The 18,984-nt window shown below is 34.3% G+C and overlaps 1 protein-coding gene and 1 long non-coding RNA gene across 2 annotated transcripts; one reads left to right on the top strand and one right to left on the bottom strand.

The window, feature by feature from the left end:
- Nucleotides 1-514: 514 nt before the first annotated feature.
- On the top strand, nt 515-16,998 carry LOC120148828. Its single transcript, XR_005518405.1, has 3 exons — nt 515-526; nt 8,863-8,866; nt 16,924-16,998. It is a non-coding gene; the product is annotated as an uncharacterized LOC120148828 (long non-coding RNA).
- On the bottom strand, nt 16,943-18,931 carry LOC120148826 (probable ribosome biogenesis protein RLP24). Its single transcript, XM_039161832.1, has 5 exons — nt 18,813-18,931; nt 18,128-18,224; nt 17,614-17,727; nt 17,366-17,502; nt 16,943-17,281 (listed from the first exon to the last, which is right to left on the bottom strand). Exons 2-5 carry the CDS (start codon nt 18,206-18,208, stop codon nt 17,107-17,109), a joined length of 507 nt encoding a protein of 168 aa, XP_039017763.1. The 5' UTR covers nt 18,209-18,224; nt 18,813-18,931; the 3' UTR covers nt 16,943-17,106.
- Nucleotides 18,932-18,984: the final 53 nt, after the last annotated feature.

Raw genomic sequence — 18,984 nt, 5'->3', positions numbered from 1 at the left:
AAATCAAATATAATTATATCTAAGAAAACTTGAACTATAATCTTCATAAGAATCAATATATTATTTTGGTTAATCTATTGATCAATTAATTCGAATCAGATATTATATATATCCATTATGAGGATTATCTTCTCAACTTAATTTATTCCATTCACAATAAGAATTTGAATCTCTGACGTTGTTTAAGGAATTTAGTGTCCAATTTCACTAGACTAACCAAATGCTAATAAAAATATCAAAATAACTTTGAGTTTTTAATATATTAGCTATCAATAAATTACATTAGGGTGACTAAATACGTAGTTTTCCTTCTAAATTAAAGCAAAGAAACAAGGATTACGAACCCATTGTCATCAACATGTGAAAATGTTGGAAGCTCTTCAATAACCTCATAATCACATATGAATTCATCAACAAAAGTTGTAGGGCCATGAGTCAGTAAGAATTTAAGGAGTATCAATGTTTTGTAAGATTGTCTCCAATGCGACCCAACCTATACCATATCATTTATCATGTCAATTACATTGTCCAATAAACAAAAGGGTAAATTATGTGCTTAGTACTTAAACTATTAGTTGTGATCTATTTTTGTACCTAACCTTTTGATTTTTTTAAAATCATACCTAACGTTTAGTTTTTGTTTTGTTTTAGTACCTCACCTTTAAAAACTTAACGGTTGATTTGCACGTGGCACCTTTTTTATGGGTAAACTGCATCATTCATCACTCAACTATCTTTTTGCTCCTATTTTGGTCACTAAAGTTTAAATTCTTTAATTTAATTACTTAACTTTCAAATTACTCCTAATTTAATCTTTCTAACTTTCAAATTTATTTTTTATTTTTAATTATATTAATAAAATAATAAAAAATGTCATGTTACAAAAATCATTAATAAAATAAATTAGAGCGACTAAAATAGGAGTAATTTGAAAGTTGAGTAGTTAAATTGAAATTTTTTAAACTTTAGTACCAAAATATGAGTGAAAAGATAGTTGAATGATGTAATTCACCCATAAAAGCAGTGTCGTTAAGTTTTTAATAGGAATGTATTAAAATGAAACAAAAACTAAGCGTTATGTATGTTTTGAAAAAATTTAAAAGTTTAGGTATTAAAACGAATCAAAACTGATAGTTTATGTACTAAATACGTAATTTACCGTAAACAAAAAGTTTTTGGATTCATCACCTTTTGTGCATGATATGAACAATCCTCCAATAATCATTCATGTTAAATGATGCCTCTGATATCTTTGTCATTGTTCTAGCATCTGGTCCCCATGGATCATCGTTTGTTGCATCTTCAGTCAATCTTCATTACCAATGTTCACAAAATCGACAGCCATTTTATTTATTTTTCACTAGATTAATGATCAGAAGAAGAAAAAACACATATACAGGGACAGATGCGTGGTGGTTTATGTTAGAAGTGCGAACTTAGGAAATTATATTAGAAATTTAAGGGGTGCGAAATTAAATAATCGATATTGAATACAAAAGAATACCTAAACAATGTGAGAATTTGAAATTTTAGATGCGATCGCACTCCAACACCCTCTCGATCCATCCCCATACATATATAAGACTTACAATTCTGCAGCAGTAACATCGGTGAAGGCAATTCTTGCGTTTCTGTATTTTTCTTGAAGGAAACAAGAAGCTTGTTTCTTTATCTTGTTTAGCAGCAAGGTCCCCATTAATAGAAGCTTGTTTTTGAGCTCTTTTAATCTGAACTTTAATAAATTAAAAGGTTGTGATGAAGAATTTTATCGATTCTTATAAGAAGAAACTTGTGTAGACTTGCTTTTTTTTGTATGGATAGGCATGGTTTTAGTTCAAAATTTTTACGGAAATTGCTCAACACTTGTATGGAGAGATGTAAATCACTTAATACTGATTTAGAATTAAAAATGCGGTCGATAACCAACAAATAGTTTCAAAGGGAAAATGGATTTTGAATTCATTGAGTACCCTTAGTTAATAGTCAAAATAGATTTGAATTCGATCAGTTGCATCTGTAAGGTGTATATGTGCATCGTTATTAATAAGTTAAAAATTTTATGAACAATATTATATTATAATCATTCCAGATTATACAAATTCTAAACAATTTAGAAATTATTAACTATATATCTCAAATAAAAGAGATGTGTGATTCAGTGGCTGCTTGTGATATAGTCCAGTATCTGATATAAAGCTTATTCCAGACTGGTTAGCCTAGGATGGCTCTTAAGGATTTGTTATGGTTAGCTCTTCGAGTTTTGAGGTGTGTTTCACATTCACTGCATCAGTTGTCGATGGAAACAAGATGGACGGAGTTTATATATTGATCATGAAATGTGGATTATGATTGTTATGTATAGGTCGACAAGGGGTATAAATATAGTCGCCTATTAATAAATTTGATCAGGACAAATCTTTCAGATTTGTATTTGTTCAAAAATAGATCTTAACCATTTAGCATAAAATACTTGTACCTTTGACATTCTTGATGTTCAAAATCGAGACCTCAAGAAATAATAATAATTTTTATTACCGAGATCGTAAAAAATATTTGTTTATTTAAATATAATAGAAGTAAACTCAAACAATAAAAAAGTCCAGAAATCATGGTCTAAACATGAAGAATATAAAGAAAATAAAGCCTAAACACACACACAAACACATTCAAAAGAAACAAATATCATTGTCTAAACATAAAAGAAAGAGATCCCTTCAAAGCTTCAATGTAACATCCAACTCTTCTTCAACCTCTGATGTACCATCTATTTGCCTCTCTATGATCGACTCCCTTCCATCACTTAGTACTCTTGCTTCCAACTGATGCAGAAAAGGCCTGGTAAAGGGCTCGTTGCGAGACTGTTGCACTGTCGTGGATGTCGCAAGGACTAGCCTTGGCGGTGACGGAATCGAGTCGTTCCTAATCCCCGTCGACCAGAACGAGACAGACCACGATCCGGCAGTCAACTGACGGTCTAAGTTGTGAGCATTGGCTCCAATGGAAAAAGGGTTTAGATTTACTTCTATTGGCGGCGTCGGAATCAACTTGTTGTTACCCGTCGATTGGAAGGACACATGCAATGGTCTAACAGGCGACTGCCGGTCTAAGTTGCGAACATTGGCTCCAATGGAACAAGGGTTTATATTTCTTTCCCCTGGCGGCACTGTAGAGGGAACACAACCGATCCGCTGCTGTCGGGTTGGCAGTGCAGCCGGTGGATGACGGTTCAACGACAAGTGGCTAAGAAAAAGCTGCCGTTTTGTCCGCGATTCGTCGAGAAAAAGATGAAGTTCGATGTGATCCAATAGAGCTTTTCGGCTCGTGAAAACACAATCACAAACTCGACAAGCAATAAGGTCTTCGTTGTCAACATGCATGTTTCCATACCTAAAAGCATCCATTTTTTTTCTCGAGAAAATTAACCAAGAACGATTCTGAGAAAATGAAATGAGCAATGATGGGTGGTGGTCTATATATAGGTAAAAACAAAATTTGGTTACCATTTTTCGCTTTTCTTTCATTCATGTAATTTACTGTCATTGATTTGGTAGTAAGTGAGAAGAAAACTTAAAATAGATAAAAGTTAATGAAGACCAAGATTTATTTTAAATTACAACGTTAATGATTAATAATCAATTAAGATGTTACTTGTTTTTCTCAAATACAAAAGGTTACTCTTTTGTAATATATATATATATATATATATATAATATGTTTGAACATTCTTATAGATTCTAACATTATAATATATTCGATCGAGTACTACAAAAGTTCATAACATCATGTTACAATTATGACTAACATTTAACTACATTTCTATATTACGTGTTTGTGTTCTATAGATTCGAACATTAATAAGTATCTATATATTTTTAAGACTAAAAGTGTTATTTAAATGAATAATTAAGAACACTAACAAGTGATCAGAGGAAGTGGCGTAACTTTCTTCCAAGGTATTGAACCAAGTTTAAACTTAAATTCGAACAAAATTATTTTCGTATTGTACAACAGATGAAGATAAAAAGAACTAATAACATCTGGTCATAGATTAAAATTTCCTATGAAAAGAATTCCACCACCCACGTATAAAATAGTTTTACTTTAATGGTTAAAGTTGTTAATCTTAGAGGTCACAGTTCAAGCACCAACAATTGCAAGAGTAATTAAGTGTTCATGTTAAATGGTTTAGAGTACTTAGAACAGATACTACTCTGTAATCACATTAACTTAATAAGAAAAATAGTTATTTATATTTTTATTGGAAAATAATTTTTTATTTAAATTGCTAAAAGAATTATTAAGTTTCCTAATACTCTATTTCACTAGCCATATATGAGTAATTAATATTCATGTGTATTATAAGATTTCTTTCCATTTTTAGGTCTAGAATATGATAACATATTAATGATTAATTAATTTGAACAATTTATAGAATTTGTTGCCTAATTAATAATTATTAGTTATTAAACTTCCTAGGTTTCTATAATTCATTACCAATATTTATCATAACATACAGCAAATTAAAAGATGTATTAATTAATTATTATTCATATATATACCTAATCTGTTGTAGGCACTAACAATTATTACTTTAAATACCGATAGATATACCCTTCGTGAATGCTCATATTTTTTAAGATCTTTTTGTATAATAATCAATTTTACTGAACCCTTTGATTTAAAAAAGGGTAAGTATACAGATGGTCCTTAACTACAGATACTATTTTATTGAGTTATTTATTATTAAAAGTTACATGTCGCCCGACTATTTATATGTTTTATGTCGGAACCGTCTTTCGGTTGGGTCCCAAATTGGGCTTCGACTTGGATTAAATGCTTTAGAGTCGCCACCGACCACTTTAAAATGAATTTAGGTGGGTCGGACACCATCTTACCTGATCTGCGTTTTACTAGAACGTGTCGAGTTCGGGAGTCGGTTACGGTAAGGAAGGATTAGCACCCTTGAACCGCCCTTTCGGTACCAATTAATTCGTCGGTCATCTTTAATTGCGAAAACTGAAAACTTAAATTAAAATTTAAATACCCGGTTCGAATTCTTACCTTTAATCATTGAGATTATTACTGAAAAAGAGATCGAAAATGTTAGAGGAAAAAATGATGATAACAACAAATAAACAAGAAATCAAAAATGAAGACAAAAAAACAAAAAATAATGAGAAATTAAATAAAAATAAGTTTAAAAAAATAAATAAAAATGGAACAAGTAAAAAATGATAAATAAAATTGAATAAAAAATAAATTAAAAAAAGAATAAAAAAAGATAATTTAAAGAAATAGTAAAGGAATAAAAAAATAGTTAAAGTTTTAAAAAAACATAAAAGAAAAACAAGAATGATAAAATAAAACTTAGAGGATTAATTTGAAACGAATGGGAATTAATGGGTTAAATCGACATTAAAAAATGATCTACAAAATAAAAATCAAAAGTGAGGGGCCAATTCACAAAAATGTAAAAATATGAACCATGATCAAATTGATTAGATTGAAAATTCTGAGGTCAAATTACAACTGGTGACCAGATTGAAATGCGATTCAAACTCTGAGGGACCTCAGAAGGAATTTAATTATCTTCTATTTAGAGTGGTCCCTCATATAAATGAGTTAAAACCCCCTTACTCACTCCATTCTTCACCATTTCCTCAGATATCTCCCCTCTCTCTAAGGCTTTCTCTCTCGCCTCTCTTGAGATCTCGCCTGTGTAAAACGGCCACCCAGCCGACCACCGCACCGGCCACCGTCGCGGTGGCGAAATATCTAAACCCCACAAAATGCTCTCCTCCGCGCCGTGAACCCAAAACCAACCTCTAAATCCCCAAAACACACCCCAGTAAGCGAAGATCTAAGACCAAACCTTCAGCCCTTCACCTTTTTGGCGACCTTCGTTTTTCTTGATGTGCTCCTAACGCGTATTGTTTTTGTTGTTTTTGTGTGTATGTTAGGTATTCGGCTATTGTGGTTTGGTTTGCTCGATTTTTGGTGTCTCATGTATTTTGTTGATGAGGCTTTGGTACTGTTTTTTGTTTGCTCTGTTGAACGATGGTTTTTTGTGGTGGTTGGTACTGTGATGGTGGTTGATGGTTCGAATCCTTTGTGGGTTCTATATGTTTATGCTTCGGTGATGTTCTGTTGTTGTTGGCTTGTGTTCTCCGATGGTTCACTTTTGTGTTTTTTTCCCCTCGTCCGGTTGTGGCCATCTTTTTTTATAGCTTGGCTCTAGCCGTTTCTAGCCCCGAGATGAATGGGTTTCCGAGATCTTCGGAACGTCGTGGGTTGTTGCTTGACCGAGTTCCCCGGGATGGTTCAGTCCGGGGATGTCGGTCGGAAACTGTTTCGTGCTTTGACCCTTGGTTGCCCCCTCGTGTGGCGCATGTGTTGTTTTTATTTTAGAGTTCCCAATACCCTAAATCTGACGGGCTGGATCAGGCCTACTGTTCTGGACCGAACTGTGACCGTATTGGACCCAAAGCAAATCTTGGACTTGGACCTTGCAAAAAACATAAATAATAATTATAAGAAATAAAATAAAATAATAAATAATAATACTATATTATATATATAAATGTTTTCAAAATCATATAATATATAAATTTCTGAAATGTTTTTTTAAAAAACTATTTATTATACGTATTTTCAAAAACGTTTTAAAAACTATATAATATATATATTTTCAAAAATGTCTTTAAAAACTATATATTATATATATTTTCAAAACGTTTTTTAAAAACTATATAATATATAAATGTTTTCAAAACTATATATTATATAAGTTTTCAAAATGTTTTTTAAAAACTATATATTATATATGTGTTTTTTTAAAAAAACTGTTTGCAAACTATTAATATATATATATATGTGTGTGTGTGTGTGTGTGTATAAAAATATGGATGAAAATGAGTGTCTACAGCTACCCCTCTTTGTCCTTTTTCATGGAACGAAAAATAGACAAAGATAAAAAGGGCACAACTTTTCGTTGGTGGAGTTGAAGAATAACTCCCAGTCGAATTGGGTTGCGGATGGCTCCTCCGTCGCGAAGTCGAGTCCATCTTGAAATGATATGGAATTGAAACCGTAGTTCAAAATTTGAATCGGGGTGCGGCTTCTTGTTGCCCAATTGTAGTCAACCTCGGTCTTCTCCTCGGTTTAAATACCTTGGTTAAAAAATTCGACTGGAAAGTAATTCTTTAATTCCACTGTTTGGTTGACAGCCCTTGAGCTTATGAAACCGAACTCAAAAAGTCTTCGTTGACAATAGCTTTTCTCGACTTAAGCTATGCTGCCGGAAAGTGGTTTTTTGTCACCATGGCATGGTTAATCCAGGTCTTCTTCTCGACTTGAAAACCTTGATTGCAGTCGGACAATAGCGTGATTGATGTGTCATCGAGCTGAATGGAATCGAGCTCGAAATTTATTGACAGATAGCCCTTCTTGCCTTGAGCTATGCTGTGAACTTGATTTGCCTTTGAGCTGAGTGTAATCGAACTCAAAGGTCCTCGGTTGGCAGATAGCTCTTCTCGACTTAAGCTATGCTGCAGGTGATGTGCCTTGGAGCTGAGCGTAGTCAAACTCGAAGGTCTTTGGTTAGCAGATAACCCTTCTCGAGTTAAGTTATGCTGCAAATGATATGCCTTAGAGCTGAGTGTAGTCGAACTCGAAGGTCTTTGGTTGGCAGATAGCCCTTCTCGACTTAAGTTATACTGCAAATGATGTGCGTTGAGCTGAGCGTAGTCGAACTCAAAGGTCTTTGGTGACAGATAACCCTTCTAGCCTTGAGTTATGTTGTAAATGATATGCCCTCGAAGCTGAGTGTAATCGAACTCGGGGGTCTTTGGCAGATAGCCCTTCTCTACTTAAGCTATGCTGCAAATGATGTACCGTTGAGCTGAGCATAGTCGAACTCAAAGGTCTTTTGTTGGCAGACAACCCTTCTAGACTTAAGTTGTGCTGCAAATGATATGCCTTGGAGCTGAGCGTAGTCGAACTCGAAGGTCTTTGGTTGGCAGATAACCCTTCTCGATTTAAGTTATGCTGCAAATGTTGTTTTTAAAAAAAAGGCTTCCCTTCACAGGTCTAAGTCGGTCATAGTTCTTCAGGTGGTTCCTCTGAGCGGGTCTGAACCAAGTGAGATGATTTGAATGACTCCCTTTTACAAGAAAGTCCACTGATAACTTCTGAAACCAGATATCTTCCATTGTGGAATTGAATCTGACTTGAAGACATTAACTGGAAATATGTTGTTCATTGTGAGTTGAGCTGAACTGGATTTGTTTAATTGGTTCTCGAGCCTATCTGAAATTACTTGATATCTGTAGATATGTCTAGTCGGCTGAGGTGTATCTTCTCACTGTTGAGTTAACAACCACCATCATTCTTTAAAAGCGCTTGCGGATCGAGTATCATTCATCCTGAAGTCGAAACTTGACTCATAAAGCTGCAAAAATCTTGTATGCTAAAATGATAAATGTGATGCACCTAGGTATGTCTAAGATGCATGCAACATGAATGAATTATGTTTTATCTCTTGGACTGGAGTCCCGTGTTTTGTCTGCCAATCTGGTCCATGAAATCGATCGTGCCCCATCTTTTTCAAGCTTGGGCTTTACAGACCCTTCATATCTGAGACTGTTCTGTTTGAAAATGTTTTTCTCATTCTTCTTGTTTTAGGAGGGAAATGATAAAAATGATGTAAAATATTGTTCGCAGTTGAATCAAATTGTAAACATGAGTTAAAGAACATCAAATGAATTAAGAGCTCTTTTAATGCTTTCAGATTTACAGCTCTTTGACAAATGTTCAAATGGATGAGTTGGCTTTAGGTTGACCTAAGGTTTCAGCCATAAAAAGGTTAGTTTTTTGTTATTGCAACGTGTTTTTTTTTGTTTGGCATTTTAATTGGGTGCGGACAAAATGACGCAACTAGCCTGATCAATTACTAGACTTTCTATTTCGGTCCTCTGAAATCTTTCATTTGTTCAAGCTTTGTAGGCTCTCTAACAAAGGCAGTGATAAAAAAATATCGGTCTAAGAATGAAATTCTTGAGTGCTCGTGTGTATTTGACTATAACAGGTGTTCCTTAACTCCCTTAGTCCATATTACCGAAATTTCTTTCTTAGATAAATTTGATTTAATTTGCCGTTATCTGGCTAGCTGAATCCATAAAGCCAGGGCATTTAACCAATTGCTTTAGAGGGAAAACTTAACATTATAATCAGGTTTAACTGAAGGGTTATCTCATCACAAAGTCTTCGGCCTGACAAAAGCAGAGCAAACCGAATTGCCAAGTGTCCGAGCAATGTCATGGTTTGATCGTAATCTATTCATAAGGCAGGGCTTTCAAGTTTCCTCTATAACCAATTGCCTTAGTGGAATAGCTCAGCTTTACGAATTTAATTTCTTAAGTTTGTCAAGAAGAACCTGTTATAGTCTAGGTTTTTTAAAGTCAAGGAATCTCATCTTTAGAGTTCAATTTCCAAGCAACTGACCTAAACTAGATTCACCTACTCAATTATTCCATCTGTGAAGATCGTTATCATCACTGAACGTCTTAAATAAAAAGTATAGTAATCTCATATACAAAAGGATGCCCATGTTGTCCGTACCTTATGAAAGAAAAAGGTTATATTGGTTAATTGTAAGAGCAGGGTACGGTGTTTGAGGGTATATTCTGGGTAAGGTCAAGGTCCTTGTTTTAAATCATGTTACTTTGTCAAATACCCGTAACTTTGAACCATTCACAGGTTTCTTAATTCAAATAGTATTCAAAGAATTGTAAGTTTGCAAATGTGATTCATTGCTCGTCATCATTAAAGTAACATAAATTTATTCAAATGTTCTTACAAAAACTTGGAAAAGTGGAAAAAAAACAAGTTCAAACAGAATGCCTCAAATGATGAAATGATCTTCCTCATGGATACCCCCAAGTTGTTGAAGTCGATCAGTTCTGGTTACGCATCTTCTGTACGACTCTTTTGAATGCATAACAGTTCTCAACTGTGTGCCCTAGGACTCCGCCGTGATATTCACAATGCGCATTCTCATATACCACTTGGGGTATGGGGGCTTCAAGGGTTCCACCGGGTATGGTGACCTACGTGGGTGTCAAGAAGTTGTTGGTAGAGTTCTTTGTATGTCATCGGAATAGGGTCAAATGTTTCCTTCCTTCCTGGGTTCTCTGGAATCTTGTTTAGAAGTACCTGACGGTACATCTGCAGTTGATTTCGGTTTGGAGATTGTAATACCTTTAGCATGGTGGATGTTGTTAATCTCTCCATCCTGCTCTCGTATAGGAGGTTTCCTATTGGCCTCCACATCCTTAATTTTTCTTTCTTTATGGCCGACTCGATCATTTTACGGCCATAACCAAGTCTGAAAAGCTTCCTGATGTGATCGCAACTAGGTGCCCGAAGTATGGAGCCTTCGGGTTGTACAAGAGGTTTCGGGTTTCCTTTTCATCCAACGGTGGATGAACTTGCACAGCCAAATCCCTCATTTTTGTGTTTTGCCTGAAACTCTCGTTATGCTTCTTTTCCATGCTTTGTAGCACAACTCGATCTGGCCTTATGTCATTGATATGCTTATATTGTTCCAGAAATGACTTGGCCAGGTCCTTCAGGTCTTGATATTTGATCGACTTAACTGGTTGTACCACCGAATGGCTGAGCCCGACAGACTCTCCTGGAAGCAGTGGATCAGAGTTGGTCATTTCCTCCATATCCTGTCATCTTTCGGCAAAACATGGTGATGTGAGCGAATGGACAACTATTCTCGTCAAACTTCTCGAATTCTGGAGACTTAAATTTCGGAGGATGAACCAAGTCCGGGACTAGACTGAGTTCCGCGGCATCGATTTCATGGTAGTCATGGTCTCCTTTAACTAACTTCATTTACTCCTCCAACTACTTGACTTTTTCCTCCATCTTCTTCGCTTTTTCATCTTCGTCCAAATCCAGTACATGGTAATAACCCGGATTGTTCTTAGGGTTAAATACAGAGGACGAGGGCTTCGCTTTTGCAGCAGATGAGTCCCCTCGAAGTTCTGGTAAGATTTCAGGTGAGATAACCACTTGCGGGGTAGGTTGTATAGTTACCCCTTCCAGTGAACCTGCCCCAGACGCACTGGTCTGTTGTAGGCCAACTAACTTGGCAACGATTTGATCAACCAAGGACTCTTGGTTTTTCATGATTGCATTCAGAGTACTCAGACTATTATGGTTTATCTTGTCTTCAAGTTCTTTCTGCAATTTTGCCATGTTCTCCTCGATTTTCTCCATTCTTGCTTTCATCTTCTTCTTTTTCAGGCGGGTGTTATGCAGATGGGGTGTGTCCAATGCTTGAGGTGGTGTATCCAGTATGTGTTCCTTTTGATGAGACATGTATATGTTAGTTAATGTGAATGCAAAGAAAATAACAAAATGCAAAATGCATGATGCATGATGCATGAAATGTCTGAGGCATTGATCCAAAAAATGTGCCTGTTATTCTGAATAACCCTTATTGGGGACAAAAGTGTTTTATATTTTAAGAGACAAAAATATTCTGACAGCTTCTGACATGTTGACTAGTCTTTCGCCTTCATCCGTCACCGGTTGAATAACCTGTCGAACCGCTCTGGCTTCTCTCCGGCATTTATCTTTTGTTGTGCCTGTTCCCAACGAAATACGTTATTGGAGCCCTTAATTATAGGAACTATGTGAAGTCCATTTGTCTATTTCTTGAATTCGTCAGCAATGGTCTCAATTTCAGTTATCGTTTTGCCATTTTGTATTTGAAGTGACTCTAAGATCAGTGGTCTTCATCTTGCCCCTGCAACTTCTGCCAGTCAGTTCTTCAAAGATAGACTTTCATTCTGCCTGATGTAGACCCGGTTCATTGAGTCCTTTATAATGCAGTATAGTGATATACTCTTCAATTGCAGGCACCACGTCTTCTGGATTAAACGTGACACATAGTCTCCTTGTAGATTGTCCTCTGCATTTTCATCTCTTGTATTACAACCCCTTTGTCCATTAATACAGATTATTCATGTTTAGCAAATACGTTTTTGGTAGATCAACACCTCTTTTAAATGATGCAAGTGATGAAAATAAAATGAAAGAGAAAAAAAAGAGTTAGTGAGGTAAAAATAGTCAAAAATAATCATGAAAAATAAAAGTTCTACCCCACATGATATCTACCCGAACATGCTTAATATTCCTACTCGGACATGATTTCTATCTCGTATGCTAATTTAAACAAATCCTAACGCATATTTGTCTAGTTCCCATGCTTTGAACAGAAAATAAAGCTGGAAACAAAATAGCCTAGGGTTTGGAATGAGGTTTTGGGGTGGGCTCTAATTCCATGTACTCTCCCGGTTTAGGTTCTAAAAAAAAGGTACTCGATTTCTCCTTGCCGGTGATCCCATGGGCTTGCCAAACCCTTAGTCCTAAGCCTATTACAATCTTATGTGGACTAAGTTAAACTCGAGAGGAAACATTCCCTTATGCCTATACGGAGAATAAATTCACACGAAGGCATAAGGTATATGAATCTCGAAGGTTACTTGCTAGGCCCATACGGTGAATAAATTCACACGAAGGCATCGCTTTCACCCCCACTTAAAAGGTTCGGAGCTCGGGTATAGAGCTAGAGATGACAATTTTGAAAAATCTGAAATCATTAAAAAACGTCAGTACAACTATTTACTTGAAAAAATAATCAAAGGTAAATAATTAGAATCGAATAAATAAATTTAAATTTAAATTTAAATTTATAACTTTCGCTAAAAAAGACAACCGAAAATTAATTTCAGCTTGACTTACTTACCTGTCCCCAGCGAGTCGCCAAGCTGTCGGAACCGTCTTTCGGTTGGGCCCCGGAATTGGGCTTCGACTTGGATTAAATGCTTTAGAGTCACCACCGACCACTTTAAAACGAATTTAGGTGGGTCGGACACCATCTTACCTGATCTGCGTTTTACCAGAAACGTGTCGAGTTCGGGAGTCGGTTACGGTCAATGAAGGATTAACACCCTTGAACGCCTTTCGTACCAATTAATTCGTCGGTCATCTTTAATTGCAAAATCTGAAAACTTAAATTAAAATTTAAATAACTGGTTCGAATTGCTTACCTTTGATCGATTGAGATTATTACTGAAAAAGAGATCGAAAATGTTAGAGGAAAAAAATGATGATAACAAACAATAAACAAGAAATAAAAATGAAGACAAAAAAACAGAAAAATAATAGAAAAAATAATAAGAAAAAATAAAAACGGAACAAGTAAAAAATGATAAATGAAAATTGAATGAAAAATAAATTAAAAAAAGAATAAAAAACCGATAATTTAAAGAAATAGTAAAGGAATCAAAAAATAGTTAAAGTTTTTAAAAAAAACATAAAAGAAAAAACAAGAATGATAAAATAAAACTTAGAGGATTAATTTGAAACGAATGGGAATTAATGGGTTAAATCGGCATTAAAAAATGATTTGCAAAATAAAAATCAAAAGTGAGGGGCCAATTCACAAAAATGTAAAAATATGAACCAGGATCAAATTGATTAGATTGAAAATTCTGAGGTCAAATTACAACTGGTGACCAGATTGAAATGCGATTCAAACTCTGAGGGACCTCGGAAGGAATTTAATTATCTTCTATTTGCAGAGTGGTCCCTCGTATATAAATGAGTTAAAAACCTCTTACTCACTCCATTCTTCACCATTTCCTCAGATATCTCCCCCTCTCTCTAAGGCTTTCTCTCTCGCCTCTCTCTTGAGATCTTGCCTGTGTAAAACTGGCCACCGCGCCGGCCACCGTCAGCGGTGGCCGAAATATCTAAACCCCACAAAATGCTCTCCTCCGCACCGTGAACCCAAAACCAACCTCTAAATCCCCAAAACACACCCCAGTAAGCGATGATCTAAGACCAAACCTTCGGCCCTTCACCTTTTCTGGCGACCTTTCGTTTTTCTTGATGTGCTCCTGACGCGTACTGTTTTTGTTGTTTTTTATGTGTGTATGTTAGGTATTCGGCTATTGTGGTTTGGTTTGCTCGGTTTTTGGTGTCTCGTGTATTTTGTTGATGAGGCTTTGGTATTGTTTTTTGTTTGCTCTGTTGAACGATGGTTTTTTTGTGGTGGTTGGTACTGTGATGGTGGTTGATGGTTCGAATCCTTTGTGGGTTCTCTGTGTTTATGCTTCGGTGATGTTCTGTTGTTGTTGGCTTGTGTTCTCCGATGGCTCACTTTTGTGTTTTTTTCCCCTCGTCCGGTTGTGGCCATCGTTTTTTATAGCTTGGCTCTGGCCGTTTCTAGCCCTGAGATGAATGGGTTGTTCCGAGATCTTCGGGAACGTCCTGGGTTGTTGCTTGACCGAGTTCCTCGGGATGGTTCAGTCCCGGGGATGTCGGTCGGAAACTGTTTCGTGCTTTGACCCTTGGTTGCCCCCTCGTGCGGCGCCTGTGTTGTTCTTGTTTTAGGGTTCCCAAAACCCTAAATCTGACAGGCTGGATTAGGCTTACTGTTCTGGACCGAACTGTAACCGTATTGGACCCAAAGCAAATCTTGGACTTGAACCCTGCAAAAAACATAAATAATAATTATAAGAAATAAAATAAAATAATAAAAAATAATAATACTATATTATATATATAAATATTTTCAAAAACATATAATATATAAATTTCCGAAATGTTTTTTTAAAAACTATATTTACGTATTTTCAAAAACGTTTTAAAAACTATATAAATATATATTTTCAAAAATGTCTTTAAAACTATATATTACATATATTTCAAAACGTTTTTTAAAAACTATATAATATATAAATGTTTTCAAAACTATATATTATATAGTTTTCAAAATGTTTAAACTATATATATATTTTTTAAAAAATAAATATTAATATATATATATATATATATATATGTATAAAAATATGGATGAAAATGAGTGTCTACATTTTAAACTCATTTTTTCTGTTAAAAAATTAACGGTCGTCTGAACTGAACATTAATATCCTGAATGAGATATGATGGTCGTTTGAGATTATGATACATATTTTATCATATCTTAGTCGGCAAGTTAACATCCAACTCAAATTATCGTTAATTTTTTAACGGAAAAGGACTAGTTTGAAACATAATGAATAGTCAGGTAATCATTTTGTAACTTTTAATAGTCAAATGACTCAATAAAGCAGCTTCCTATAATCGAGAATCATTTTGTAACTTTTAATAGTCGAGAAACTCAACAAAGCAATATCATATAGTCAGGGGACCATTTGTGTACTTTACCCTATAAAAAATAAAAAAAATATTAAAAACTTAATATTAAATATACATTATGAATTAATAAAATATCAAATTAATCAATAAATTTGTTTAAAAATATATTGCAATTAAAATATATAAAACTTTTAGAAAATTATTATTTTTTTTATTAAAAAGCTTCTAACATCTTACCATATTATATAGTTTATTTTAAAAAGTATAATTTTTACAGAGATTATTTTCTTATATTTTCACTTTCACTGTAGGGTTCGAAATTTAGTAATTTGATAAATGGGTAACACATTTAATTACTTAGATTTAGTTTCAAAGTTAAATTTGATAAAAAAAATTGTTTAATTAGATATTTGAATGTCTTTTTTATTCAAGTTAGTTTATCCAAACTCGATTTAACTGTTAAAGTTCGTTCAAATAAGTCATTTGTCTTAAGTACTTGAATAAAAGTACCTAATAAAACCCAAAAAACTTAATTAGACCTCAAAAAAATTTTGATCAATCTGAGGTGAATACAAGGTAGTATATATTCAAAAATTCCCAATCATTTGACAATGAACTCTCATACCCTTAACATATGTGTTGCTCGAACCTGAGTCCTCAAGAGATAATAACAAATCTCTTAATTACTAAGATCGTCTGGTTCGTGCAAAACCAAAAAAAAACTTAAATAAAATATCAAAATGTATGTTTTCCCTTTCTTAAAAAGTGGTTTTGTTTTATAATTTTATTCGGTTGTCCCCTTTTCGCACGAATTAAATTACTTTAGTAATTAGATAAATTGTTGTTATCCTTAGAGAATCTAGGTTTGAGCCCCAGTGTTTACAAAGGTGTTTGAACGTTTATTGTCAAATGATTTAAATTTTTTAGAACAAATTATCTTATAATCACCTCACCAATTTAATAAAAAAAATTATCCCCATTTCAAGTGATGGATGAATTGCCAACTCAATAATGAATTTGGATAAAATTGGAACTTCATTCAAAGGCATGTGGAAAGCCCAAGGAAATATATAAATGGACAAATGTTTAAAATTAGCATCACCAGTTAATTTGTAATATTTCAAATTACGTTTGTGTTACATATTATTATTATTATTATTATTATTGTATTTCCATGTAGAGTATTATCTATTTGTTTCTCTCAAGTCATGATTTATAATATATTTTTATTAATTAATTATTGTAATTCAATTTAAAGAGAAAATATATGCTTATATTAGTTATTATTTTTTCACGTGAAAAATATTTTGAATTTATTTAACTTTCTACATGTTACAAATAATCTTACATATACTTTTAACTCTTATTATCATATTATTATTTTTGACAGTTTAATTATTTTTAATGTTACTTTCTTGCTTTTATTTATTTCATAATTTGTAACCCTAAATGTAATTAATTAATTAATTAAGACCAATGCTAAATTACTTAACACATGCGCAAATTTGAACACCAGGAATGCCAAGAGTATGAGTGTACAATGTCAAACAGTTAAGTGTTATTTGAACAGATACTACCTTGCACTAACTCAAGATTAATAAAATTAAATAAAAAAAAACTTGCTTGACACATATTACAACATCTACAAAACAAAATCATCTCTCCACTTATATCCAAAAATAACCAATACAACTTTGCTAGAATGGTAACACCGCATTTCAAATGGAAAAACAAACATAATAATTTGTTCTTACTGAGCTTTCCATAATTAGGAACATTCAAAACAATAACATTTAACTATGCTATTCAAAATTCTGAGCCATTTGACACGGCACAAGACTCTTGATATGGCAGATAAATACCAAGATGAGAATAGAACGGGAATCACTCTTCCATGGGCTGATTCTCCTCTGTCTGTGCTTGGGACACATTGACTTTGATTTTTGGAAGACGAAGAGATGAGTCTTGTGCAAGAGCCAGTGGAGCTTTGACCAAGTGAATGCACTGCTCCAATTGCTTCCTTGCTTCTTTCTGCCTTTGGACTTTGCCCGTCTTAAATCTGGAAAAGGATTCAGAATGGATTGGTTATTTAGCAAAGTGCATGCTACAACACTTTCAAAGGGAAACAGAAGTGCAGTCCTACCTGTTTTTGATGTGGTCAGATGCCCTGTCTGATCTGATTTTATCGATCTTTTTGATGGCCTTAAGAGTATTCTCTGCAAGGTTTCTATCATATCTCTCCGGCCTATTACGTTTCCTCTCAAACTCAAATGTTGAATCCTGGTTAAAAAGGAAAGAAACAGATATCAGCATTCAGTGTTTTGGTCTAAGCATTGTACTAATGCAATAGCAGGTACCGATATTGATGGCTTGATGCCATAGGCCTATCACCTGTGTCATGTCCTTTCCATGCAAACGCCTATAGGCCTTGGTCCATTTTACTTTACGAGGATTCCTTTTCATCTTGAAGTTCTTGTGGCATTTGGATCTGCAGAAACGGAAAACCTGCAAAAGTTTGGACTATCAGAAACTAAAAGCAGTCCAAACAGAAAGAATGAATTTGTGTACGGAACATAGTACTATAAATTATTTTAGTTGTTGCCTTTAATCTGTCACAACATTCACAAAGCTAAAGTTTGCTGAAAACTGCATATATCTCCACAATCGTATACATATAGTAGCAGACATCATATGTTAGGCTGGAGGCATACACACACTGCAGCAAGTGTAACTAAAACTGAATAAGACAGAAAGGTAACCTTCCCCAGTGTCAACAAACTAAATAAAAGCCGATTCCATAGCATCATATCGCGTGTAGCATTATTAGCCGATATGGATATGAAATAAATAGAGGCAAAGCAATAAACTTCGAATATGAATGTAAAACAAAGAGACAAACTCTTACCTTGGCATCATTGCGAACAAATTGAATACCATGCCCCGGATATACAGTCGAGGAACAAAACCAGCACTTCTCTAATCTCATCTTGTTCTCAAATTAACTAAAGATGCAATTTCCAAAGCAGAAAATAACAATAGCAGTCATTACATGAAGAGAACAGAAAATAGCAACAGCAACATCAGAAATCATTGAATGAAGAGAATAATCAACAATAGCTAGGGTGTATCCTCTAATCTCATCTTGTTCTCAATTTAATTCGTAAAAAACATAATCCTAAACGAAAAATAATAATAGCAATATCAGATATCATTAAATAAAGAGACTAATTAGCAATAGTAAAGGGGGGAATCGCACTTTCGTGCCTTGAATTCTTCAGTTTTTCAAGTTTAATAAAAAAAGTTAATAATAAACCCTAGACCTAAACCTAATAAGCAATAGTTAAGGGGTTACGCCGTCCCTATTTCACGGCACCGACCTCAATACAGGGGTGAAATAGTTTCACGTCAATAGCAGCCAATGGAAGGCGCAAATGACAGAGCTTCCGAAAATAGAGGCGATACCAATAGCTTTACAAAATCTCCTCTATCGACAAAGTAAACAGAAAGAGACAGAACCCAGATAACTCAAAATCTCGCGAATCAAGTATGAAAAACAAATCTTCACGTTAAGATTTGGGTTCAAACATTACCTTATTTAATTTCCTGGTCGGTAAACAAGAGAGGGCTTGGATGAGGGACTGAAGAAGGAGGAGAGGCTTGCTTGGCGGCGGAGATGTTTAGAGAGAATTAGAGTAGGTCGAGAAATTTTAAGGGGTTTCTTTATATATATATATATAGAGTAAACTACATATTTAGTATATA

This window comes from Hibiscus syriacus, unplaced genomic scaffold (genome assembly GCF_006381635.1).
Source record: "Hibiscus syriacus cultivar Baekdansim isolate YM2019G1 unplaced genomic scaffold, ASM638163v2 tig00110987_pilon, whole genome shotgun sequence".
In the NCBI taxonomy this organism is placed as follows: Eukaryota; Viridiplantae; Streptophyta; class Magnoliopsida; order Malvales; family Malvaceae; genus Hibiscus; species Hibiscus syriacus.
The sequence above is the reverse complement of the archived record's forward strand: the minus strand, read 5'-3'. Positions and strand labels throughout refer to the sequence as shown.

Excerpts from the sequence above, each read along its gene's own strand:
- LOC120148826 (XM_039161832.1), bottom strand. The coding sequence starts at position 18,208 with ATGAGATTAGAGAAGTGCTGGTTTTGTTCCTCGACTGTATATCCGGGG. Across the intron at positions 17,728-18,127 it reads TTGTTCGCAATGATGCCAAG|GTTTTCCGTTTCTGCAGATC; the intron begins GTAAGAGTTTGT and ends AAACTTTTGCAG. Across the intron at positions 17,282-17,365 it reads TCTGACCACATCAAAAACAG|ATTTAAGACGGGCAAAGTCC; the intron begins GTAGGACTGCAC and ends ATCCTTTTCCAG.